Below are 25,934 nucleotides of genomic sequence, written 5' to 3' on the forward strand. Positions count from 1 at the left end.
CAAAGTAAATCCCTAAACAGAGAATCTGTCCATGAGGACTCACCTTTCCTGGGGAACAGCAAACCAATACTCGGGCTGCTTCCCTCTCCTTGCATACTGCTGCAATGGAGCTGTGCTCTTATTTGCAAAGGTCTTCCTCATAGGTTTGCCCACCTTGATGGACAAGAACATCGGGGGCGTCTTGCTTTTCTCTTCTTTTGATGGCAGCATATCTAACAAGAGAAAAGATGCAGCTAGATAACTCAAAAGTGCATAAATTGTCTTTGGTTTTGGAACAGATCAACAAGCTACTGAATACTTGATTGTTGGACCTCTCACACAAAAATACATTGATCAATGCATATCAGATCTACCTATTTTTTTTAGAAATTTTTTCCAAACAATAAAATGAATCATCACTTCAGTGATGTTTTAACCTGTCATTGAGATCTGACCAGGCCTGCACGAATTCATCAATTGAGTTATTGTTACTTCTTCTGACAGGATGTTTTGAAAAAAGGTAGACTTACCCTCAATTGGTCCCTGTATCTTTTTAAGCAGCATGGATTTCAATTCTGATTCATTGTCTTGCTGATTATTTTTTTCTGAGGATTGTGACAGTGGTCCCTTTACATTCAGTACATGAGACAAGGCATTCTGGTGCGCCCCTGCCTCACTTATATCAGCAGATTTCTCTGTGACAGTGGTTTCCTTTGCAAATGTATCTGTGCATGTGTTGTTATCACCAATTTCAAGCATCTTAGTGTCAATGGAATTAACTTTGGAGGTTTTTGTTATTGAAGGAGAACCCTGAGCTTGCTTTCCTTGCCCAGGCCGTTCCTTTCCCTTCAGTGAAGTCTGCTCGTCCTCTCTCGGAATGTCTGTGGAAGATTTATGAACGGGTGTTTCCTGAGCAACGTTCTTAGAGTTTTCATTTACTAAACCAGTCTTATCTCTCAATCCCACCTGTCCTGCAGCTGCAGGATTTACAGACAAGTCCTGAACCGACGCTAATGCTGTAACGGGCTGCTCTTTTTCTATTGCACCATGTCCCAGCTGCTTTGTAATTTTATTTGCATCAGTCCCATTAATGATGTCAATAGGAATGCTGTTAGTTTCTTTCCCACTTTGCGATGTATCTGTGATTGGGGCTGAAGGTGGTTCTAGCTCTGTGAGGCCTTCATCTGAGTGAGACTTCTTTGCACTGTCCAAGTCTGTAGTGACGCTAATGTTCATTTGATGTTTCTCTTTACTTTTGGCCTGGAATCGACTAAAAGGATTGATATCCTGATCACAAGAGAGATCTTCCCACTCTCCAGGCCTGTACAGGGGACAAAGATCCTTTGGTAGGTCGCTGTGAGAAGAGAAATGACGAATGTGCATGGAAAATTAAAAAAAAAAAAACACAAAAAAAACAAATGGCAAATAAAAGAACATGGAAAAAAGCAAATACTGTATATAAAAAAAAAAAAAAAAAAAAAAAAAAAAAACCCAGCTTGGATGAGCACAACCAAAAAGGCTATTATTTTGTTTTGTTTTGACTTCAACAAAAATATGTTTGATGATAAATGAAACTCCAGGCTGAATAATTAGCACACATGTAACACTTAATAATTAGTAAAAATAGTAGGGTCGAACATAATGTTGTTTGGAGTGACTTGACCAAACACAAAGGAACACAGTCAGCCCTACAGTAAACACACTGTACAGAATCGCAGAACAGCAGGTTTAAGGTTTAAAACAAAATGTATTAATTAAAAAAATTATGAAAATGTAATATCAACACATTTTATTAACAAGCAGCTACAAGGCCAACATAGATCCTGCTAACATGAGTTGACTAGTGAACAATCTGATTTTATAGCATGATCAAGATCCTTTTAGCCAATCACAGCATGAATTTTCAGAGTTAAGCCAATTGTACAGAAGAATTGTGGATGGTTAAAAACTGGTATGTAAATCCCAGATAACCTACCTAAGAACTTTTCTACAAACAGATAGAAAAAAACACTGCCTGAAATTACTGTAAACATTGGTATATGATAATTTATATATAGCTTGAAATATTAACAAGCCTTCCTCCAAAAGCCACCAGATGCCTTTTCGTCACAGCTCATGATATTCTACTTTTGGGGAAAAAAAACCTCAACTGATCCTCTAATGTTAGCAGATGTTTGGAAATCCATCAGCCAATTAAGTTACAGATTGTGATACTCTTGCAAACTAGAGAGAAAAAGATTATCATCAAATTTTCAGCTAGTGCTCAAATATAGGAACGACCAATATAGAAATGAAAAGTAGGTTTTATATCAAATTTTGAACCATTGCTTACATGTCTGTGTACAATATAGGATACAGTAAACCAGTCGAAAGTCACCTTTTCTCACTTTCACTATGTGAGTAATTACATTTTGAAAACCCAGGACCTGCTTCTGATGCTAGCATTTTTATGTACACTTCAGGGGTTATTTTGGACAACCTCTAAATACAAAAACAGATAGTTGTCGAACAGCTCCTACTAATCTATGATCCCATATAAAACCTCTCACAAAATAACACTAACTATAAACCATCAAACAGCTTGCAGCATGAGGTAAGCTCACAGTTCTTATTCCCCTTTTGTAGTAGATAACAAAAAGATTTGGTTTGAAAACAAAGTGCTTACGATGGTAGAGCATCTTTGATCTTCATGTGCGAGATGTCATTGTACAAGGCAATGGAAAGCACCTCCTCCATGGGGCAGATGAGACCATACTCTTCACAGCCATTCTCGATCACCAGTGGGTCTGATTTATGAGGGTCAAACATAATGTTGTTTGGAGTGACGATCATAACTCCACCGACCACTCCCTTAAAACAAAGGAACACAGTCAACCCCGCAATAAACATACTGCACAAAAACCCACAAGCAGTAAACTTATTTTGTTTGAAAACAAATCCAGGAGACAAGCAGAATTAGTGTTTAAAGTAGACTGCCAGGTACACACCTTTCCGTCTGTGATATATCTGCAACTCATTTTTAAAAATTTGACAGTCTCCGGCTCCTCCTCTTCAGAAGCCGACGATAGGACTCTCTGGATGGGCTTTGAAGAGTTTCTGGCTAATTCTGCGTCCTGAAATTATAATCAATATGTTTTTCATAAAAATAACTGTAAAATTATTATGTACATCCCCCCCGGCCACAGAAATAAAACACCATGACCTAATTGCACCATATGCATGTGTAAAAAATATAAGTTTGACATAGACAGATAGATTCCTCAACATAACTCCTGATAGAATCAAAAGCTTGTGCTATAAAATGTATTTAGTAAGTTTCATGACAATTGGATAATCATTTCTCTAGATAAATGTAAAACACAGATACAGAGGACTGGATGCCTCAACTATAAAGTATTTTTGAAACCAGAGATATACATCTCCAGCAGGGGATAAGAGCACAATATTATAATATTTCAGAAAACTAAATATTATCATCAGTGCCCTTCCAATTTAATCTCTTTCTGTTAAATAGTGCATACAGTTGACGCTTTGGTTTCCTTCAGTTTCCTTCTCTTTCAATCCCTAAGCACAGTACGGCTGCAGTTTTCTTACCAGTAGTTTATCATACTCTGTGTCAGAGGAGGACACTGGGGAAGTAGGGCTATCTGAGCTGAGAGAACAGGCTCTTTTGGAATCATGGTCCACAACAGGGACATAAAGTTTCTGCAACAACAAAGAAAGAAAGACAGATTACCGGTAAAGCAAAAAGACACATACAGGGTATACATACACAGTATAATAATTATGGAATGTGAATGATACACTTAACATAAGATGAGGTTTTACCTGCCCTGGGACGATGGTGTGTGAGAAGAGCCTGTTGATTTCTACTAGTTTATTTGGGGTGATGTTAAATTTCAAGGCAATGCAATTGAGAGTGTCCTGGGATTTTGCCTGCACAAAACAGAAAGTGAGGGTGTACAGATTACTGATACCTGAATTACAGGAAAAGCATGGATCACTGAAAGATTCTGTGCCAATGTAGCACATTTGTAAGGTTTTTCAAAAAAGACATTGTGTACTCAAAGGGAATGAGAGATTACAGTCCATGTTGGGAGTGTAGGACTTCCTGACATCTGGAAAACAAGACTGGTCAAATATTATATCCCCAATATAATGAATAGCCATCCATACGGCTGTCACTCTTCTGGAGGATGTCAAAATTTAAACTAGAAAAACCCTGGACAACACACTGTGCAATTATTATTTAATGTATTATGTCACATCAGTCTAACAGTTTTGAAAAATATGGGGTTTTTTTTGAGATGCAACAGTATTTAGGGGCTCACTTTAAATTATTTTACATGCATCTTTGACTAAATTCCACTGTAGATGAAGTCAAGAATAATTTTACATGACAATATTGACATTGTATAATTTGGTGTTTACATCTAGACCCTATTTTGTTAAGCGACTTGATATGTAACATCTCATTGTCAAGAATGTCCGGTCTACAGGGGTTGGGAAAATGCTTATTTCAGAATAACTCTTAAAACAACTCAAATGTCATTAATTATAATGTTAATGTTATTTTTGGCTTTTTCAAGTTCAGTGCTTACGATATATTCCACTGTGCCATTTGGTTTCTGGATCACCATTTTCTTTTCTTTCTTTTCGTTGGTTTTGTTTCTGTTGTCATCTGAAAAGCAGAAATAAAATACAAACAGATCTAGCCAAAACCAGAAAGAAAATATGTTTTTCACACTGCCTTAGAACTGCACTGCAAATGTACAAATTCAAAAATGCATTTTCTGCAGAACTTTTTTTTTGTTTTCCTGGTGAGATTACATCAAAGCCACTTACAGTATAACATCATAGAACCAATTACAACTGTTTGCAGATTAATGACTATAAAATTACTGAGCTAGTACCAAGATCACTGAATAAGAAACATTCCAAGTCATTGAATTACCATGCATCATGTCTAATCTGGTTATGTTTTGGTATATTAGAAATAAAATGCATTATTAATTGTGTAACACGTGGAATAATTTCTGGAAAAAATGATGAATCCCACCATGAATGAATTTTTCATGATTTCATGGCACAACTAGCAATGAAGAGTGAAGGCAGCAAAGTAAATAAAGTCCTGTGGATGTCACAATGACCTGGTTACCTATTTATAATTAGCTAGTGCACCAATTTACCTTGTACTGTACTTTGGATTCTGTAAGATCCCAGCCAAGTTTGACTGAAGAATCAGTTTAATAATCAGTAAACTGTTGAGTTATATTAAGGCATTTGTTGATTCCCTGTTGGGCTCAGGCTGTCCTGCATTATGATATTGTACATTACTCTACACACCATGCTTGTTTTTGTTCGCCTCACCTTTGCATCAAAATCTATTAGGAAGAAAATAACTTATAAAAACGTTCCACAAAAAATACCATTATGAAATTAATCAGAAACAAAACAATTACAAGTTATTGACCACAGTCCAACAGTTTTTTGGTTTATGGTTTCGTAATACCTCCACAATGACATCGTCCTACAACACTGCAACAGGAATACAATAAAAATCTATGGGAGGTGCAGTTTTTTGGGGTACAATTATTTTAACAGTACAATGCTCTGTTCTGTACAATTTATGGGCATTTTGTTGTACAGCTGCGACAAACACATTGACATATTATTGCATCTATTCTGCAGTGTATATTAGAAGAAAAAAAAAAAAAGTTTGCCTACCTGAGCCATAACAAAGCTACATACAATATAGAGACTAACAATATATTTTTCTTGGTTTGACGGTCGTGTATTTTAAATGGATTTCGGAGATGAAGCACTAAAACTAAATAGTCTACTTAACACAGGTCTCATCAGTCATGGATTCCAAACTCCCCACAACAGAACTGTAACCAGACAATATCCATGATCCAGAGGCTTGCTTTTTTTTTTAAATAGATTTCACACCAGCAAGGTTCGACTTAGTCCTGACTCACCAACCACTCTCCTGAAAACATCATGAAAACCAAATAAGAAATAAAACACACAAATAATAAAAGTAATAGCTTCCATTTGCAAAACTGTTATGAAAATATCATTTGACACATCAAACTGATGTCTTCTTTGTTATTGTCACTTGACTCGTCCCACAAGAAAACAGCTGAATCAATGTTCTTCCCCACCGGCCTTGGAACTAGAGATGTGCGAACCGGTTCCTTTGAAACTGGGTACCCGGTCAGTGCTTTAAAAACAACAAACCAGATACAAATATACAAGTATTTATTATGTTTTTAATAAAACTGATTATTTAAAAAAAAAACATAAAACCATTAAAATGATCAAATCACACATTACATTACACTTTAGTACATGTTGCAATTCTAATTATTATGCATACTAATTTGGCCAATCAGATCACTGAAAATTAAATGAGAATCAATGAATTTAAAGGCTCTGAAACCACCGGTTGATGCATCTCGGAGGTTCTGGGTCCATCCATCTTTCACTAGCCTTTTCCCAATGACAAGTCCATATAGCACCATGAATTGGGTGGGAATGGCAGACTTTTAATTGGATAATTTAATACACATACTATTTTCTTTAAATTCACTGGTTCTCATTTCATTTTCAGTGATCTGATTGGCCAAATTAGTATATACGTGTAATAATTAGAATTACAACACATACTAAAGTCAAATTAGAACATGTACTAAATATTTGAAACGTGTAATAAATAAAATGTTTTAAACCCGGGTGGCCTTCCATAGTATTCTGATTGGTCCAAATCAATACGCGTCTTTAATTTTTTAAACGTGTATTAAATAACATGTTTCTGACCTGGAGGGCCTTCCATACAATCTGATACATCTTTAAAAATTGCTGTCAATTGTCTGAAATAACTCTAGGTTTGCTTTCTGTTAAAGACAAAAATAGTTGCAATGCATGTTATTATCTGCAGTCCTTTAAAATCTCAAGCAAGGGTAAGTCTCTCAGCAGACAAACTTCAGACTAAGAGATATATGTCTGCTTTCAGAGACCTTGATTAGTAATAATCCTGAACTACTTAATGTTGCCTTAGGTAAGGTAGTCCAAGACCAGTGTTAATCAGGGACGGTGAAACCAGCTGTGTCTATTATTCTGGGATCATTCCGAAGTCTTTAATTGATGCCTAAACAAACTTGTATTACAAAAAAAAAGGGTTATCCCCCCAGCCCATGTCACAGACAGACACCGATTTACAGTTTAATCTGTATGCGTAAATAAACTATACGATTTTCCAGCTAGCTACCCAATGCATTGGTTTTAGTAATTGTTTCTTTTATTATTCTTAGTCAGTGGAAATTCCTCTCAGTTTCGACAACACTGCACAGGAAACCAATTCTGCCCACAACATTTCAGGTCACAGAAACAGTGATTAAAGTAAGTCACACAAGCCACTGTATCTTAATGTCTGAGGTTCAACGCTAAACAAATACATTTCTAAAGTTTCCACTTGAATTAATGCTTACAGACAAACTGTAGACTACTTATATTATGCTTTTGCAAATTCCTTCAAAACATTTTAGAAATACATCAGCAAACTTGGTTTGAAAAAGAAAAATTGCAAAAACAAACAAACAAGAAAAACACTTACTGGTACCACAACCACCACAAGACAGTAAATATCGCCACTTAAAGTTTTCCACCCTAGCCCTTTGGGACTGCAAGTGCCACATCAGTGCTCCCACCCACACCCATGATTAGCAACTTGGAATGACTGAATTCTGGAATTTGACTCACCCTGAATTCTGGAATTCAAATCACCCTGTACTCCCAACAGAAGAGCTTTTGCTAGGTGACATTGGGAATCCACAGGAAGGAAGAAAAATGAAAAAGCCAATGCTGTTAACTAAAAAATAATAATTATGTGAGGATCCAAATGAATTGCAGATGAAATCAGAAAAAAGCAGATTTAACCACTTACAACAAACTCTGTAAATCAGATCGGAAAGGTGGCTTCTCACAGCTCCTTGACCACGTTAGCATATCAAATGAAATAGAAATATTATTTAAGAAGAAAAAATTTAAGAGAAATGAAGATCAATTAAACCACAGTTTAACCACCTTAACAACAGATATTGATTTTATTTGTAACTTCAAACCACAGTCAAAATTCTTGATTGATTTTAGATCACATTTCTATTTAGTTAGTTTAAAGTTTTCACTTTTTGATCACAGTTCACGTTTACCCATATCTAATATTGCCAAGGGTTGGATGGTAACATGCATGGCTAACAACTACACTGGAACTGAGTAAGAATGTGTTTTTGTATTTCACAGATAATTAGAAATGTAATGCTTTGTGAAAAACAGAATACAGTTGTGTACTAAACAACTGAAAGAGTTGCTCTGCCAAAAACAAAAACTCACAGGTTCACAGTATTGCTGTCATACTGGGTCACAGGTCAAACTGAAGAGTACTATTTTTGCCTCAGTTTCCATAAACTGAAAATAAGAAATCAGTATCTGAGATATGACCAGTTGGAGGAATTATTTTTAGATTTACAAAAACACACACCAGTAAGCTCACTGTCTGTCAGATTCAGTCAACATATACAGTATTTAAATGCTTATAGAACAGTATAGTGATAAAACTTGTGAAACACATTATTTAACATGAGGTGTATCACAATACAGATGCATAAGGAGAGGCCCAGTCTATGTGCCTGTCCATATTTAACACTTCAAATCTAAATAAGTGACTATTAATGTGATGGTTCCATTGCAGTTTCACCCTATTTGCTGGTAAGGGACGAAAGATGTGTAACCTTTTTCTGATAAATGCTCTTCTCAAATAATACATATTGTAAATAAAATATAAGAAAACTAACTGGACACAAGGACCATTTGCTGTTTTTTTCTGGATCGATACTTAGGGCTTCTGTTTTTCTTAATTTCATTTTTTAGTGCTTTTTTTTTTTTTTTTTTTTTAGCTATTTGAGTTTTATATAAATCGTTTTTTTTTCCCCCAGGGATTTCGCTTTTTATATACTGAGCATCAAAAGAAATATATCACTTATATTTGAGCATCAAAAGAAACATTACTTATATTTGGATAAAATTCACTAGATGTGATTGAAAAATGATAAACTCTGTTTCAGAGCAGGGGTGTAGTGACTTTTTATTGTCCTGATCAACAACTGACACCCCGAAGATGCTGCAAAATGATCTGTCGATCTTGAGCAGGTATTGTGACTCTTGGTCTCCCAGTTCATGGCCTGTGACAGTGTGTTTTTTTTTTTCCTTTGCTGTCTTCCACAACGAAATCCTTACGGTCACAAGCACATTCTTCTGGAGTTTTCCTGTCTTTGTTTTTGAGTTTAATAAATGTGTGCTTTAAGCGCTGCAACTGCAGCTTCAGTTCCTGAGTCCCTTTCTTGCTAGTAACAGCCTGGGCCGTGACACTACCGTCACGCTTACATGCAAAGGGGATTACCCTGGGAACTTTCTAATTACTAAGAAAAAAAGAACATTGTCTCTCTCTTTTTTCCTCTTAATTATTTAGCACCAAAAAAAAAAAAAACACTTAAGAAAACTTCAGGAAAAAAAAAAAAAGTTGCCAAGAAAGCAGTAGGGAGCACGTATAATAGAGCGCGTCACATAGACAGTGTTGTCAGTAATCATGGAAGGTTTTGTAAAGTGCACGAATTAAACCAAAGCTCAATTTATAGTACACAGAGGTTGACTTGAACATACAGTATAACCAACCTTTACCCTCAATGTCATCTAACATACTGTACCTTTTGCTAACCTATACATTAAGTAGGAAGTTGATTAAAAGTGCCACAGTGGACCCATATGTACAGTTAGTATTTGACACAACACTGTTATATCAAGAAGGGTTTTTACTTTCCATCAAAAATATCAACACAGCACTTTTGGCATTTAAAGTCAACAAGTGACTGGAGTACAGCTCTAGTCCCTTGTTAAGCGATATGGAAAATCTATTTTTGTTATGCGGAAGGAGCCTTCAAAAACACACACACACAACACACACACTTGGGACACATGTTTTCAAATATATTTATATAAATATGAGAAACTTAGACTTCAGTATAATTGTTTATCAGTAAATTCATGTAGCAGTTTTTTTGATATTGATATTGATATAAAGGAAATAACAACTAATTAATTAATGTTATTTAATGTTGTTTTTAAAGTCTGAACAACATTTTAAATGTCTGTCCGTGCGTGTGTGTGCAAAACCTTATTTCTGGGTTGACTAGGCTTGAAATCACTAGTCAATGTATCTGAGAGATATTACATACCAACAAAAAGGACTAAAATCACCTGAAAGCTGTACAATAATTAAAAGTACCAGTACTTACACAATGCTCCATCTGCTGGTTCTGGAATCAGTATTGCATATTTTTTTCTTAGTGTGTTACATTACAGTTACAGTACTCTATGTTAATATCCATATATTTATACACAATATATTCAAATTTCCAAACCTAAGCCGAAACGTAAAGGTTTACCATTTTCTTACCATTTTTTAAAGCAAAGCCCAAATAAATGTTTGCCAAATCATTTTCAGTATTTCAGCAAATCATATGATTGAATGTTGTTTTAAAAAGACTACTACATTAAAAAATTCAACTATCAAAAAAATAAAAATAAAAAATATACTGGAGGTACCACATTCTGATTAATGCTAATTTTAAATTGGATTTGCCTGATTCTTGGATTGGACAGAAACACTTTGCGTATTTGGCCAGGGAACTTAGATCTATAGCTTGCCTCTTCTTAAGTGCCACTTATCGTAAATATCACAACCACAGAACATGATATGTAATGTTAATAAGGGGCAAAATGGTTTAAATGATGCATCCTGTATCCATAATGTTAAGAGAGTGTGGATTGTATTGCATGACCAAAAGCACTTCATACAGGTGATGTTTAGTCCACCAAGTAGGAATTATAGCAGTATCCTCAAGTTTTGCCTTATAACAAAATCTTTACATTTTTAGGGTTTTCATTTTTTTTAGAATTAGGGTTAAACCTAATAAAGCCTGCAAATGGTGTCAAAACAGATAGATACCTGACTGATAAGGGTAATTTCTAACTCAAAAATATGACCAGGCTTACTCTTGTGTACAATATGTGCAGAACCAAAGCCTAGTTTAAGCCATTTTTTTAAATGCTACATTTAACCATATTCAAAACCCCAAAAGCCAAACCCTTACTCATCATTAATGATTATAAAAAGTAGCCCAGCAGGATCATCATGTAATTATTGTGAATAGAATATATTGTGACCCCTAGGATTACCTGTTCTGTCTGGGAAGAATTCAACTTAGTATACTAACTTAAAATAATATACCATGTAGATTTCTAATGAAGACAAACAAACAAACAAACATATTCTGGTATGAACAATAAAGTAATGTTCACTTACCTATTGTATAATATTTTTTAAGATCCATGTGTCTAATCTCTTTCATACTTTTCTTCGTTTTCTTGTCTTCTTCAGAAGCATTCTCCTTGTTGTTGGCACATGTCTTTGTTGGGTCCGAAGACAGTTTCAAGCCCTTGTCAGATGCAGGGGACTTGTCCCGTTTCCCCCGACATGCATGAGGTTTGGAACCATCTGAGGAATCTGCCACTGTTGTTTCTGAACACTGTTTGATCTGCCTTCTTCTCTTTAGCCTAGTAAAAACCAGTACACAACAGTTAATTGGTTTTAAATGGCTGTAACACTGGGAAAGATTACACAGTACTAATACTAACATTTTTTAACATATTTAAAAAGTTTGTTGTCTGATATGTCAGTTTGAAAATGCACCCCTCCTTTCTTTACAATGTTGTTTTGTTTTTTTTTCCTGAAGCATGCTTGTTCAGTTCCCAGACATGCAAGAAGGCTTCAAGAAGGAAAGGAAGCTTGTATAGCTGCAGCTAAAATTACAGAAATAATTCCAATTGTAAACACTATTTCTTGGTGTTTTTTATTTGTTTGCATTTACAATACAGTACAATAAAATCCGATAGAAATGTACATTTTCGAGTGACTCATGTAGCAATCACTGAGCACTTTAAATTTAAAAAATAAAGAAAATGCACAAACACATTTCATAAAACATGCACACTGCAATAGATAAAACAAGGTATTTAGGTGATGCATTCTGCCATCTTATGTTGCTCCTGGGTACAGTTTTCATAGCAACTAGAAGTAACCCTGTATGGATTTCCAGGCAGTCAGAAGCATATATCATTATTTCTGGGTTGATGGGCTAATGGGGATATAAAAGCTGATAGTCAAGTCACTTTCCACATACAACAAAGAAATAAAAAAAAGAAATAATTGATTGATGCTCTAAAACCTCATACTGCAATGCTTTCTGCTGTAGTTTAAAGTGGTAATTTAAAACATGGTTTAATTTAATTTTAAACTGCAATGGTATTTGATAGATTATGTATACACATATTCTCTAGTAATAGCCTTGACAGAAAGATTAGCATTCAGGCAGCTACAATTGGAAAGTTCTGAAGGACTAGGTACTGCCTTGGATAAGGCTAAAGTCTAATACATTTCACAAGAGACTAACCTTTTCACTAAAAATGCTATGTAATTGTCACAAAGACGGATGTAGTGGGTGATGTCCGAGCAGAAACAGGAACCAGGAAATAAACAACAGAGAGGTAGATTTGGGTGGAGCTGAGCGTTTGGTTTTGTTCAGGATTTAATGAATGAACAGAACAGTAAATAAAAAGGTTGTAACAAAAACACAGGACACGGCACTTTTGCCAAATTAAACAGACAAACAATACGGACTACACAGACAAACACGGTGAGCTGATATTTTAACTATTAACTATTATTATTATAATAACCTCCGTCTCCAATCCCGTTCTCCACTTACCGAACATACAACCCAGAGTGAGTGAAAACATGCTGCTTTTATGCAGCTGTACCAAGACTCGATTGCTAATCAATCATTCAATTGGAGTTGCGGTACAACTGCACATGAATTAATAAAGTGCAATTCCCTGTGCTCACATATTATTACATTTTACTTGCATGTGAAGTGCTGTGCAATCCTCGTGCCTAAATAAAAATATACATTTTAAACACTTGTGTTACACAGACCCATTTATATCCTGTGTACCAATGACTATACACCAACATTAAAACACAAAATACACACAGGGGCGGGGCACTTTGCCACAGTAATGAAGGGGGTTGGCACTGGTGAATGCATAACAAGAGTACTTACAGTGCATTTACAGAACTGCTACTGACTGGAGCATTTTAATTGAGCTGAAATATTAATCATTTACCTATATAAGCATAACTTCACTGGGTTACTGCTACTGCTTGGCTGAACTAGGAGGAATGACAAAGAAGGTAAAGTAACCCATTCAATATTACAGTCTTTGACATGAGCCAGCAATTTGAACCCAGGCTATACATTATTCTCCAGCTCTACAGGGAACATCTGATATCACATACAAATGTATGAAGTAAATTGATCAAATGCAAGTAAATCAACACAAAACAATGAACAAATTAAATTTTTCATGTATTAGATTAAGTGTGTGGGGGGGGGGGGGGGATTCTGTGACAGTTTGGTAAATAGTTTTTAGGCAGTTAAAAATTAGAAAAACCACAAAGAAAGTGATTTCTATAATTTCTAAGTGTTCTATTGAAAGATATACATTAATGTAGAGATTCAGCTTTATAATAAAACAACAAATTATTACATAACATGCATAAAATGAAAAATAACTGACAAAAGTACTTAGGCACCCTTACGTTAGTATTTGGTGTGCCTACCCTTTGCTTCCTTTACAGCTTGCAGTCTGTTTCTGTATTTTGAAACCAGTTCCTGGCATCTTTACAGAGATATGTTTGCCCATTCTTCAAAACATACAGCTTTAAGTTCTGCAATTGACTATGGTTTCCTTTTTGCAACAACAGCCTCTCAACATCTCTACGGGATTCAAGTCTGGGGATCCATAACTAATCCATAACTAATCTTCCTTTTTTTCAGAAATTCCTTTGTAGACTTCACAGAATAGTCATTATTCTGCTGGAATACAAACCTCCGACCAATAAGCCTTCTAGCACTGGTTAACAAATGAGAGTGCAAAATGTCTTGATATTTTGCAGCACTCATTGATCCTTCTACAATACGAAGGTCACCAGTGCCTGAGGAAGAAAAACAAGCTTATACCATCACACAACCTCCACCATGTTTAACACTGGGCATGACGAACTTTTCTTTAAATTCTTCTCCTTTCCTCCTCCAAACATATTGTTGTTTTCTTTATGAAAAGTTATATTTTAGATTCGTCTGACCATAAAATTTAGTTGAAGAATAAAATTTTGTTTTTAACAAAGGTTTTCATCTTGGTTTTTGCCCATGGACATTCATCTTGTTAAGGTATCGTTGAACTGTTCACTCGAGAATTTCTTGACCATCTTCTCTCAATTCTTTTGTCAAATCTTTTGCAATAATCCAAGGACTTTGCCGGGCTGCTTGAACAATTCTTCTTCCAGATATTGCCGAAATGTTTCTTGATCTCCCACATCTGTAGCTTTTTGCAGTAGTTTTTGTTCTCCTGTGTTTGTCAATAACAGCCCACAAAGTGCTTCTCGATAAGCCGAGACTTTCTGCTATTTTTCTGGTAGTTCCCCCTTTTTTGTTTTTATATATAGGGAGGCGCCCCCTCTCTCACGGTGACCACCAGCCCTCATTCCCAAACCATTTTTTATAAATATATATTTTTTGGAAGTACTTTCGCTAAAGGATTGCTAATTATTAAAATGTTTAATCCTGAAGAAAATTGGTGAATACACTTTATCAACAGGCTTCCAATTTCAAAGGATTGGGCTATATCTTTTACTCTCAATAGCCGATTACAGGACAACATACTCTAATAACCCAACACACAAGTTTTATGAATGTCTAAACTCCTAAATGAAACTGCCCGAGTAAAAAAAAAAACAGTTTAAATATCTGTCTTGCTCAGCGTTATACTATTCCTATCTTGAAATGACTGTTGGCAGACAAAGTTTTACTTTGTGTATTTACCCTTTAGGACCAAGCACTTTTCAGTGGGATGCTCCCCCAGGACCAGATTTTCCTTTCTATAAAAATCACTAACAACCTATTTTTTACAGTCAATTTTTTTTTCAATACACTGTTTTTCTTTTTCTTTTTTTTTTTAAAACATTAACTATTGTTGTATTATGTATTCTGCTTGGAGATACACGTATACAAATGCGTTATTTTATGACCCGAGGGACCTTGATACTTCCTGAAAGTTTTCTTGAAAAATATTGCTGTTTGGGCAAATTAAAAGACATTGTTTCACCTGAGTGATTGCAATGACAAGTTTATTATCAGGGTCTTATAAGCAACAATGGACTCTTCTCATGCTTATTTTCTCAAAATAAATATTTTTAAATAAAACAGTTATATATTATTATCTGTACTGTAATAAGGAAATTACAATAGTATATGCTTACATTCACAACTGTATGCACCCTACTTTGAACTACACATTTTTATAGTCTGCTATATTTGAGGTTTTAAACAATAAACTCTGGATATACTTTGTTGTCCCTGTCACTCATGGTGCCCTTTAGTTTATTTCGTTGTAAAAGGTGCAGCACACACTGCGATTCTTATCTGTGCTATTGTTTGATTTTAAAAGTTTTTATAATATCTAATTCTCAACACAACAAACCTCCAGCAACCAATAAGATCCAATCAATCAACTTATGTATGGTTTAAATTATTATTATTATTTTTTTTAATTCCCTATAAAAACAACAATTTTTGGAAATTATTGAAAATATTATATTGAATACATACACTGAAAAACAGAACCCAGGCTTTAGAAAGGAACTCATCCCTCCAAGGACACATGCATTACTGTAAGTGCTGAAAACACTGTCACTTAACACTGAATCACTCACACATAGCAATTGCTGTAGTCCATTATGCAGTTCTTTCAATTGGCTGATAAAGCACACACACACAAAAAAAAAAAACTACAATATTTATCAGTCTGGAAAATACATTGTCTTTGCCAATCAAGGTCTATGTAATGAGCCTTGGAAGTTTTTTTTCCTAGTTTCATTAACATTCCATAATACTGAACAAATGACGTCTACCAAAGAGACTGAAATCCTTATCAACATGGCCTCCTGTTGCTCTACATGTGACCGGTTACAGAATGTAGCACACAGATAAGAAATTAAACAAAAACAAAGCAGAATTCATATTTTATTAACTGCAAACAAATCCATTTGTCTCATTTCATATTACTCTTCACAGGGGTTTAGGACTGCCTGCTGGATGCAGTGAAGCTTGTCAACACTTTGCCTAATATTTCAATTCAGATTGCAGAAAGCTATTATTCAAATAATATTTAAATATGGTTTGGGGAAAGCAATTATTATTTCAAAATATTGAAATATTTGTAAAGTAGCTGAAACGTATTAAAAAACATGTAACTGTAACATACAGAAAATTAAAGCCTAATTATTACCATGTAAGCAGGTTAAGACCTGGGGCTCGTTTCTGTGTCACAAGGTGGTATGTGTAAACACGACAAGCCTTTCCACCACTTCTCACCTCCGAACCTGGAGGCTTCTCGTGTGCTTCTATAAACCTGTCGGATCTTAACTGCTGTCGCGATAAATATGACATAGAGGCTACAGAGCCCTATTACCTGGCAAATACGCACTGCAACTTCAGTCTGGGAAATTGCATTCACATGCAAAACTATTTCTGTAGGAGACACATAGTACTGTATTAAATGTCGTAAAACACATTTTCAACTAACCTTTTTGACTGTAATTGTATATATACACATATAATGCAGTCGTTTGGAAGTGCACCATTCACACAGATTGTATTATATAGCTATAGTTAAATAACTATAGATAAGCATCAAATCAATCAAATTTTATTTTGTATACAGCCTTTCAAGGTGGGTCACCTTCACAAAGTGGTTAACATTAAAAACAAAATAAATAAAAGGATAGTCATTTCTAAGGGAATGTGGTACGTGTTTGGAGACAAGGGATGATGGAATCAGAAAAAAATGTCCGAAAGAGTACGAATTTTAGCAGCCCAGCTTATAAGTGCTGTTAGATGAAGTTGAGAGTAACAAGGAATTGTTATTTTCGAAACTGAACAACAATTAGTTGATAAATCAGTGTTAATAACGTTGAGAATAAATGTTGATTCATACAAGAATGACACTTACAACACCATTATCCTTTGAAAACTGCTCTGCTTCAATTTGGTAGTAAGCGTCATTATCTATAAAGCTAAAAATGCTGTCGGTAAGCTTCACTTGTGTTAATTACATGCAGATTTGTTCTCTTGAAACTATTAAGCCAGGCTTCACCAGCAGTACAATGACACTAAAACTTCTATATGCTTTAGTTCTTTATAATGAATATAGACTATACATTAAATATACCTTTAGCCAATTCATCACAATTAGTATTGATATGAAAATGGATAAAATATATCAACGTTTTTTAAAGTAATTCAATGCAACTGATTTATACACACCTAGGTGGAACCGAATGGAACTGATAAATTCCATTCATTTCAACATGTCAATTCCAATTCCAGTTCTGTAATTCTTATATTTTTTCAATTCCAATTCAAGAATTAGAACTGGAATTGACCCCAACTCTGATTAGTACAAACAAGCTGGTTGCCAGTGTCAGAAACTAATCCTGTTAACCTGGCTTCTATACATAAATTCTTAGCTGCATTTGCTGCAAGCAGGTTATTTTTGAAAAATAAACTAACAAGTTAAAGAAATGTCTTTTTTAAATTCCACCTACTAAACTGGACTTGTTTAAAAATACAATGTGTCTAGATTGCACCTACTAAAATGCTGTGTCTGAAAATTGCTATATAATTTGTATAATCGTATTTGATCTGGTTAAAAAACAACAGGAAGGTCAAACCAATGTTGAAATGCCTAAAATCTTGCAGGTTGTGCACTACTATAAATGAAACAATACAAAAAGTTACCCTTTTTGTCCAGTGCTTAATTTTCTCAATACAGTAGAAAAGTATTGTAATTTAACTTGACTTTTTTTTTCCAAATTAACAAGCAATAAAATATTTTTTGTGATTCAGTGTTTTTTGGACTTCTACAGCATGCTTTGATACAGTTCAGCCTCCAAGTCAAATGAAAACATGATAGTATATGCAAAAAAAAATAAAACAAGTTAAGATAAACTAATAAAGAAAACAGGAAAGTCTGCTGCTGGGGAGCTCTTACCAATGGTCTGCTTTTGACCGATGGTCTGCTTTTGACCGATTTACACAGGAACAAAACTTAAAAAAACGAACCATTTCCTGTTCCAATTTCTCCTGTGTTGTTTTTCAGATATATTACAGATAAGAGCTGCCAAGCACTCTACTAATCTCACAGAATGAAGCAGTACAGATGCTTCCAAGTACCTCCTGGTCACTGTACTTTCTCTCATTTCAGTGTTTACAATAGAGCTACTGGGGAAATCAAATACAGTTTCGTGGCTGGTAATATGGCAGTCTGGTCATGAACCTGAAACGAACCTGAACAAAGGCAGGTTCATCTGTGCAAGTGGTTATACTGTAAAGCTTTTATAATTGCATCCCCAACAGCGGTCAGATTTCAGAATCACAGTGCACTGCTACAGTTATAGTATTAACATAAACAAATCGAAAGACTACAGAGTGGTACTGTGGTTAAACAAGAGTGCTGCTTTCATTACAGAGATTGTATGTCACTATGGAACAGGTAACACTATCAACAACCCAGAGGCTCTGGGACCTTTTTTTTTGGTTTGTTTTAAATCAACACCCTACAGATAAATGTACAATGCAGTGTGTTTGCAGGATTTCCTTCTGTCTCGTATGTTGATTGAATTTTACCATAAAACAGGTATGTAACACCAGCCATCTTGAAGTAGAATGAACGTGGATGTCTCAAATATTTGAATATTCTTTCAGAAAATGCGAGTAATAAAACGTAACCCTCTACTGTTTATACAAATGTTTATATTTTCCCATCAGTAAATTGACACAAGTTGAGATAAAGAAGCATATCTCATATTTTGCTGTATACAATAGCACACATTTTTCTTTATATTAACAGTTCTTCTCAAACTCACATTTCCAATATAACTGCACCCTGCTTAAATACATTATGAAATGTAAAAAAATAAATAAAAACATTATATAAATGCAGAGTGTATTTACTGATAGGAAAACTGTCTTTTGTTGCCAGCATTTTGCCCAAAGGGAAGCAAGAAAAACACAAAAAGTCCTAATAGAAGACCATGGACTCAAAAGTAATATTTCAAAAGGAAGGCTTGATGAATACCACAAAAGCAACAACAATAGCTGGGGTTTCCCATATCTTGTATAAAATAGTATTGTAGTACACTCTAGTTTGAAATTATTCTGTCTTACTGTACATAGGCCTGTATTTTTATATTTCATTATGTACAGTATGATTGTAATCAGCCATGGTAAGCCAAAATGAATGTATTCTAAGGTACTGTAAAACTATACATGTATGTGTATAGATATGAAAATAGAGGTACTGTACAGTTATCTTGGTTAAAAAAAAAACAAAAAAAAAAAAAAAAAAACACAGTCATTAACAAGAGTCTTCTCCTATCGTACCAGTACATGTACTGAGCTATCTGAGCACATATCCAAACTGGAACTTCTTGAAAATAAATCCAGAATAACGATTTATTATTTATTATTATTATTATTATTATTATTATTATTATTATTACTACTACTACTACTACTACTACTACTACTACTACTACTAATAATAATAATATCATTTTTATATCTTGGAATTTAAAATAAAATACAGCAGCAAGCAATCGCACTAGCACCAGATTATCATAATTTGTGGACACAAGACTGAATAATATATGTTTTCTGGGGCACACAGACTAGCAGTACTGCACACTGGAATCTTGGCTTAGAAATAGCAATGCAGTCAATTATTCGTAGCGGGGGGGGGGGGGGGGGGGGATGAAACATGACCAACACTTTTAAAATGCTTAATGTATAATTAATACAAAAATCTGAGTACAAAACTGCAATGTCTCATATCTAACATTTCTTAAGTGGCATACAGTGGTCAGCGTGAACCTTTTATTGTCTTTACAGTCATCACCATTTTCCTTAATATTCTACTGTTAACCATGTTACATTGCTATAAAACAGAGCCTATATTAACTGTTTCTATATCGTTCTAAATTAGTTTTGAAAGCAAGCAATCTGTTAATCATATGGAGTACTGTATGTTACTCACCAGTAGAGGCTGTTGTTTGTAGCATTCTGGAGCCCATCACATAGCCTGTCTAGATTCAACATTTTAAACCTCTACTGCAACAGTGTCTCCTGGGCAGTCTCTGGGTTTCTGGGAAGCTTTCACTTAGCTAATCAATTTGTCTGTCCTTTACCCAATTTCCAGAACGCATCACTCTTAAAATTATGGGTAGGGCAGAAGAGGCACAAAATTAATTAATGTATTTGTTGATTTAGTAATTAGTTTAACAATAATAATAAAAAAAATATATATACTATGTGAAAAAAAATTTGAATAACAAAGTTTTGTTTTTTAGTTGTTTTTGTGGTGGAAATTCCCCTAGCTCCCCTTACACTATGTTCTTTACTTTAAACCAAAAAAAAAACCTGCTGCTTACACGTGTGAAAAGATCAATTGTTGTAGTTAAACTGTAAAAACTAGGCAGAGGACACTTATTGCCATATCATAACAGGCAGAACTCAAACCCTGGTCTAAGTGTCCAGTGCTCTAATGAGAAATGGAAAGGATTATCACCCGAAACCTGCACAAAATATTGTGATACGTGTGTACAGAAGAATAGAGGCTGGAATTAATAAAACATGGCTGCAGAGGCACCATCAGATCTCTAGATATAAAATCAGTCATACAGTACAAAGGAAACATACTGGAAGAACACTCAAGGGTTCTTCTAAATCAGTTTGTATCCTAAACTGGAACACCAAGTTTATTTTAAGAGGACACATTTTAACCAGCTCTGTAGCAGAAATCGAAATCCAAAAAAACCCATCAAAATTGGTAACCAAGTAAGAAAATAAGAAATCACATTTTTTGTGATCTAGTTTGCAAGACAGGATTCACTGCCTTGGGGATAGAATGCTAACACAGCTAGATGTTGAAGAATCATAGGAAAAGCATTGATTTGTTACTGTTGAGTTACAAGTTGCCAAAGCTTCTGGGAATCAGAGCTCCTGTATAAAGAATAAAAATGGCACAAATACAGAACGTTTCAGATTTTTGTCGATTAAGATTCTAATTGAGAAAGTCAAAGAATATATAATTTTTTTATTTTTTATTATTTGACTCCAGACTATAAGGCAGTTACAGCTCCCTAGAACCATTTAATTGTACCATTTTGTAATCACATCTGCAACAGGGCGGCTCACATACTGCTGTGCAGCTTGCAAGTAGGAGGAGCCCATCAGTATCATCAGTGATAGCCATCATCATTACATCCCTGAGTAAGGGGTGTTCCATAGCTGTAATGTTTAGAATGGATCACATAACTTACAAAAAAATTTGTTGACACAGGATAAGATGTACTGGACAAATCTGTACTGCTGATTGGTTAATTTGAACAAATCCTCACACGTGGAGGTACATAATTAAATGCTACCAAAACGGGCAAATTGACAGAATCTACACTTTACCTCGCAAAATAACTTGGTTTCCTCTCTTTCTTTTCCATGGTTAAGGCTGTCACTTCCAGGCTGTTGTTTTAAATTTGTATTGTTATTCCTGTTTTAGGTTCCATGCTTATCTTTTTACACTTAGGACTTCATTTTCATTCCCTGTAAAAAAAATAAAATAAAATACAGATTTAAATCAGAGCCACATCAGCCTCCAGCTCAAGTCAATGCTACCTCATTAAAACTGTTTACATACCCTCTTTTCAGACAGCTATACAAGTTTAATTGGGATCATGTGAGTTTTGGTTTACTTTTTCCTCCTCTGGTTAGGAAGCACATAGTTAATCAAAACAAAAATAGTACTGCACATAAACATATTTAATACGGTTGTTTGTTAACTGATTCCCGACCCTGTGTCCCATTTTACATTGCCTATGAATCACACATTAACGATGATGAAAACAATATTTTAATTGGTCCTATCTGCACCTGACGCATTTACAATACATTGCGTTATGTTTCCAGTCAAAATGATGTCACTGATGAGAATACCAGAGAAAGTTAGTTTAAATAGCAATTAATCAGATCTGTTGAGTGTTACTGTTTCTATGCAGAGGGCAGAGACGGCAAATAACTGAAATCTTGTGCATTCCAAGCAAAATGGGCCTGAATTCTGTCACAGGACAGTTATTGGCGTTCATCTGTATTGTACGGATAAGGATGGTCTTCAATGTTCTATTATGTTTAATAGGATGAAAAGAGGTAACATTTATTGCAGATGTTTCTCACCAAAGCTTATTTTTCCCAATGTTCTATTATTGTATTAGTGATTCATTAATTTATCAACTATGTGCTGTGTATTTGGACAAGGAATTAAGCGAGATACCTTAATTTTTCCAGTGCATGGGGTAAAATAATAGTATATTTGAGATGTCACAATTTTAACTAAAGTTGTTGTATGTACACAAAAGTAACCCTCCATAGTTTTTATTAAATAAGATTCATTTGGGAGGTGTTTATATATATATCTAATATACTAAGGTATATTATATATATATATATATATATATATATATATATATATATATAGAACATGTTCATATACATCTATATACATGACCGTGTACAGAAATACTGACTATATACTATAACAAAACAGCACTGTATTAATTAGGTCATATTGTAAGGGAAATAAATTGGAAACACAATATGCAATGTAAATTAGGTACAATAACATCATTCTCAGGATTATAGGGTGTAAGGTTACATCGGTGTTATGTTAACGCCGTTTATGCTGTAAGCCATATCATTTACAATACTAGTAATTTGTTAAAATTACAATAATTTCCAAAACATTATCATGGAGTGGAGTGCCACTCCGCGTGAATGCAGCAACATAAACAAGGAATGAGTGGTTTGTTTACTTAAGCTTGGTCAATCATGCTGCATTCGCATAATGTAATTCAAATATGCGGAAGGATTTTTATTAAAACTTATAACACAAACATATGTGTTATGACAACAAACGCAAATGGATACAGATGTATATCATGATATGTATGTATATAAAATGTAAACCCACCTATGCGCATAGACTTCATTTCGGGTTTAACGGACCTATTAAAATTTTTCCATTGCAGCTCAGTCCACAAAGCAAACACACTTAGCATGAAGAACCAGTCTCAGTCGTGGACTCTATATACCAAAACAAAAGGACAGACCGACGTAATAAGAAATGAAAAAAGAAAAACGCAGGGGCAAGGTCCAGACCACCTCAGCACTCCTCCCGTCCTCACACAGAACAGTTTAATCCGTAAAAAAAAAGGTACACGGTTACGAACTGTCTAGCCATCTTGCATGGAGTAAACTGTTAACGTAACCTGCTGGGTTTTTTTTTTTTTTTTTTTTGTTCACAGCAGACTATTTATTTATTTATTTTTACATTTTCCTCGTTTATCCTGCCAGCAGTTTCCAAAATCCACCACATATCGCCTGGCTCCGTCTAGGCATTGTGACGTATGGTGAAACCCAGCCTGCTGTTCTGGGATTTGTTAGACGAGTGAAAGTCCGATAGTCATACGGGGTATGGCCCGTCAATCAATTTTATTTCCCGCAATTCCCAAAAGGACGATCAAATTGAAAGATAATTAGGTCTTTCTGTATATCGTACACATTTTTTAAAGTCAAAGACACTGTTGTATATGTGTGTGTGTGCGTCTCTCTCTCTCTCTCTCTCTCTCTCTCTCTCTCTCTCTCTCTCTCTCTCTCTCTCTCTCTCTCTCTCTCTCTCTCTCTCTCTCTCTCTCTCTCTCTCTCTCTCTCTCTCTCTCTCTCTCTCTCTCTCTCTCTCTGTAATTAATTCAATGGAGAGATCTTTCCTGTACGATTGTAGTGTCCCTGGTGGTCTAGTGGTTAGGATTCGGCGCTCTCACCGCCGCGGCCCGGGTTCGATTCCCGGTCAGGGAACATGTTTTTATAAAACTGAACACAAACATATTCTATGGTCATACATATGGTACAATGTTTTTCAACTCATATAACCAGATTTTTTTTAATTTTATTTTTAATATTCGTGTGGTCTGCTACGGTGAACGCAGACGCCAGATCACGTTGCATCGATAAATACATAGCCGATAAGCTATTTCTAAAGTGTTACTTAACATTAAACTGTAGGATAACTATTAACTGCATACACTGTTTTAATAGGGACTGCTGCAATGTGCTACAAAATACAGAACTAAACCTGTCAGATTCAAAACACATTTAATGGTGACAAAGTGTGGGCGTATTTGTTTTTTTTAAATAAATGTCCACTAGGTGTCACTACCGACTCAATAATGTGCTTGTTTGGTACTCGTCTCTGTTTTGTATTTTTCCTCTGTGTTGAACGTGTGGGTCAGAGTGCAAACGACCAAATGACAGTAGGCCCTCGTACCGCTGATAACGTCTGCACGGTTACTTTCACTGGAAAGAAAGCCACAGACTGCTCATTAGACTGACAGATAAAAACATTCCCAAAGTCTTGGTCGTAACTTTACGCAATTTCTTCAGCGCATTGTGTCAGGTAATGCACTGGATTTGTCGGGATACGGTTACATTGCCTATGTTTGTAGAAGAAATGTATCTCGTTTCATGATAAATTCGTGTTGCCACTCCTCCATTGAATATCAGGAAGTTTTTTGTTGTAATTTATATCGTGAAATAAAATATAACGATATGGTCGTTTTATTCAAGTTGTCACTTAAAATTATCGATATGTTAAAGGACTACAAATATTATAAACGAGATTTTACAAAGTATATCTTTCGTTTAGAAATGCCTTGTCAAATATGAGGTGGTAACTCAAGCTTTTTAAACAGACAAGCTACTAAATTACACTGTTTTGATTAATTCGTTTAATTATTATTTTAACTAGGAAAACCATTGTTTGTACGTGAACAGTGTAGTCGTCAGAAGTTTGACAGGTTCTAAACCGTATTTTATTTAACACAGGATACGCGTTTTTGCCCTAATGCTGTAAATAATTGAGGTCTTGGTGTAATTACTGCAATACCATCTAAACATCCACGGTGAAATGTAAATAATGTAACACACAACAAAGTAGGGAGAATCAAACCGAGACAGCCCGCACCTCAGTGAGGGACAAAATTCAGCTATTTGCCATCGACCCTCTAAAAAGTGGGTCGTTTTTGCAGCACTGCATCGATTGTAAAATGTTGTATGTCATATATTGCTTTAACGCGGCTAAAAAGATCTGGTGCCATGTAATTGTACTTGGACAAAAATGTTATCCACCACTTGTTAAAAACTTGCTCTTTTCTGTTTTAGGTAGTTGAATAGAAACCTTTTTTTTTTATGTGCCACTTTAAATCCTGGAAGAATGGCAGATGATAAAGATGTGCTGCGAGATGTTTGGTTTGGGCGAATACCGACCAGCTTCACTTTGTATCAGGATGAGATCACAGAGAGGGAGGCCGACCCCCCCCGACAAACGCATTTCTAGATCTAGTGGAACAAAATGTCATCCGTTCGTCTAGTTCTCAAGATCATAGATGGGTCGCCGTTGTACAGTACAAATAGCAACGGGTATCTATGTCATGTTATCCGATCTGGTAGAAGTAATAAGACATCTTCATTATGCTGTAAATCTTAGGCTAATTAGAGCTTATAACGACGAGTGTTCTGGCACGACCGTGAAACGTTAATATATATATATATATA

General features: G+C 35.1%; 2 protein-coding genes and 1 non-coding gene across 8 annotated transcripts in view; 2 read left to right on the plus strand and 1 right to left on the minus strand.

Moving 5' to 3' along the window:
• LOC121317398 (nuclear receptor coactivator 7-like) overlaps nt 1-23,923 on the minus strand; it is a 41,263-nt gene extending 17,340 nt beyond the window's left edge. Inside the window, exons 1-11 of one of the 6 annotated variants that reach the window (XM_041253284.1) lie at nt 23,296-23,923; nt 21,735-21,875; nt 11,402-11,652; nt 7,928-7,972; nt 4,581-4,660; nt 3,808-3,915; nt 3,574-3,684; nt 2,967-3,092; nt 2,645-2,829; nt 510-1,333; nt 44-212 (exon numbers count right to left, since the gene is read on the minus strand). In XM_041253284.1, coding sequence (XP_041109218.1) covers nt 44-212; nt 510-1,333; nt 2,645-2,829; nt 2,967-3,092; nt 3,574-3,684; nt 3,808-3,915; nt 4,581-4,660; nt 7,928-7,972; nt 11,402-11,652; nt 21,735-21,772 — 1,937 coding nt within the window. In that variant the 5' untranslated portion in view covers nt 21,773-21,875; nt 23,296-23,923. Of the gene's footprint in view, nt 1-43; nt 213-509; nt 1,334-2,644; nt 2,830-2,966; nt 3,093-3,573; nt 3,685-3,807; nt 3,916-4,580; nt 4,661-5,168; nt 6,206-7,743; nt 7,837-7,927; nt 7,973-11,401; nt 11,653-20,310; nt 20,516-21,734; nt 21,876-23,295 lie in introns of those variants that run through there. The other 5 variants (XM_041253285.1, XM_041253283.1, XM_041253287.1 and 2 more) reach the window with 5 other exon arrangements.
• A 184-nt stretch (nt 23,924-24,107) lies between these two features.
• trnae-cuc lies at nt 24,108-24,179 on the plus strand. The gene has a single exon. It is a non-coding gene; the product is annotated as a tRNA-Glu (tRNA).
• A 449-nt stretch (nt 24,180-24,628) lies between these two features.
• LOC121317400 (autophagy protein 5-like) overlaps nt 24,629-25,934 on the plus strand; it is a 74,760-nt gene continuing 73,454 nt past the window's right edge. The window contains exons 1-2 of the mRNA XM_041253291.1: nt 24,629-24,777; nt 25,542-25,694. Coding sequence (XP_041109225.1) covers nt 25,594-25,694 — 101 coding nt within the window. The 5' untranslated portion in view covers nt 24,629-24,777; nt 25,542-25,593. The remainder of the gene's footprint in view (nt 24,778-25,541; nt 25,695-25,934) is intronic.

This window comes from Polyodon spathula, chromosome 6 (assembly GCF_017654505.1).
Source record: "Polyodon spathula isolate WHYD16114869_AA chromosome 6, ASM1765450v1, whole genome shotgun sequence".
In the NCBI taxonomy this organism is placed as follows: Eukaryota; Metazoa; Chordata; class Actinopteri; order Acipenseriformes; family Polyodontidae; genus Polyodon; species Polyodon spathula.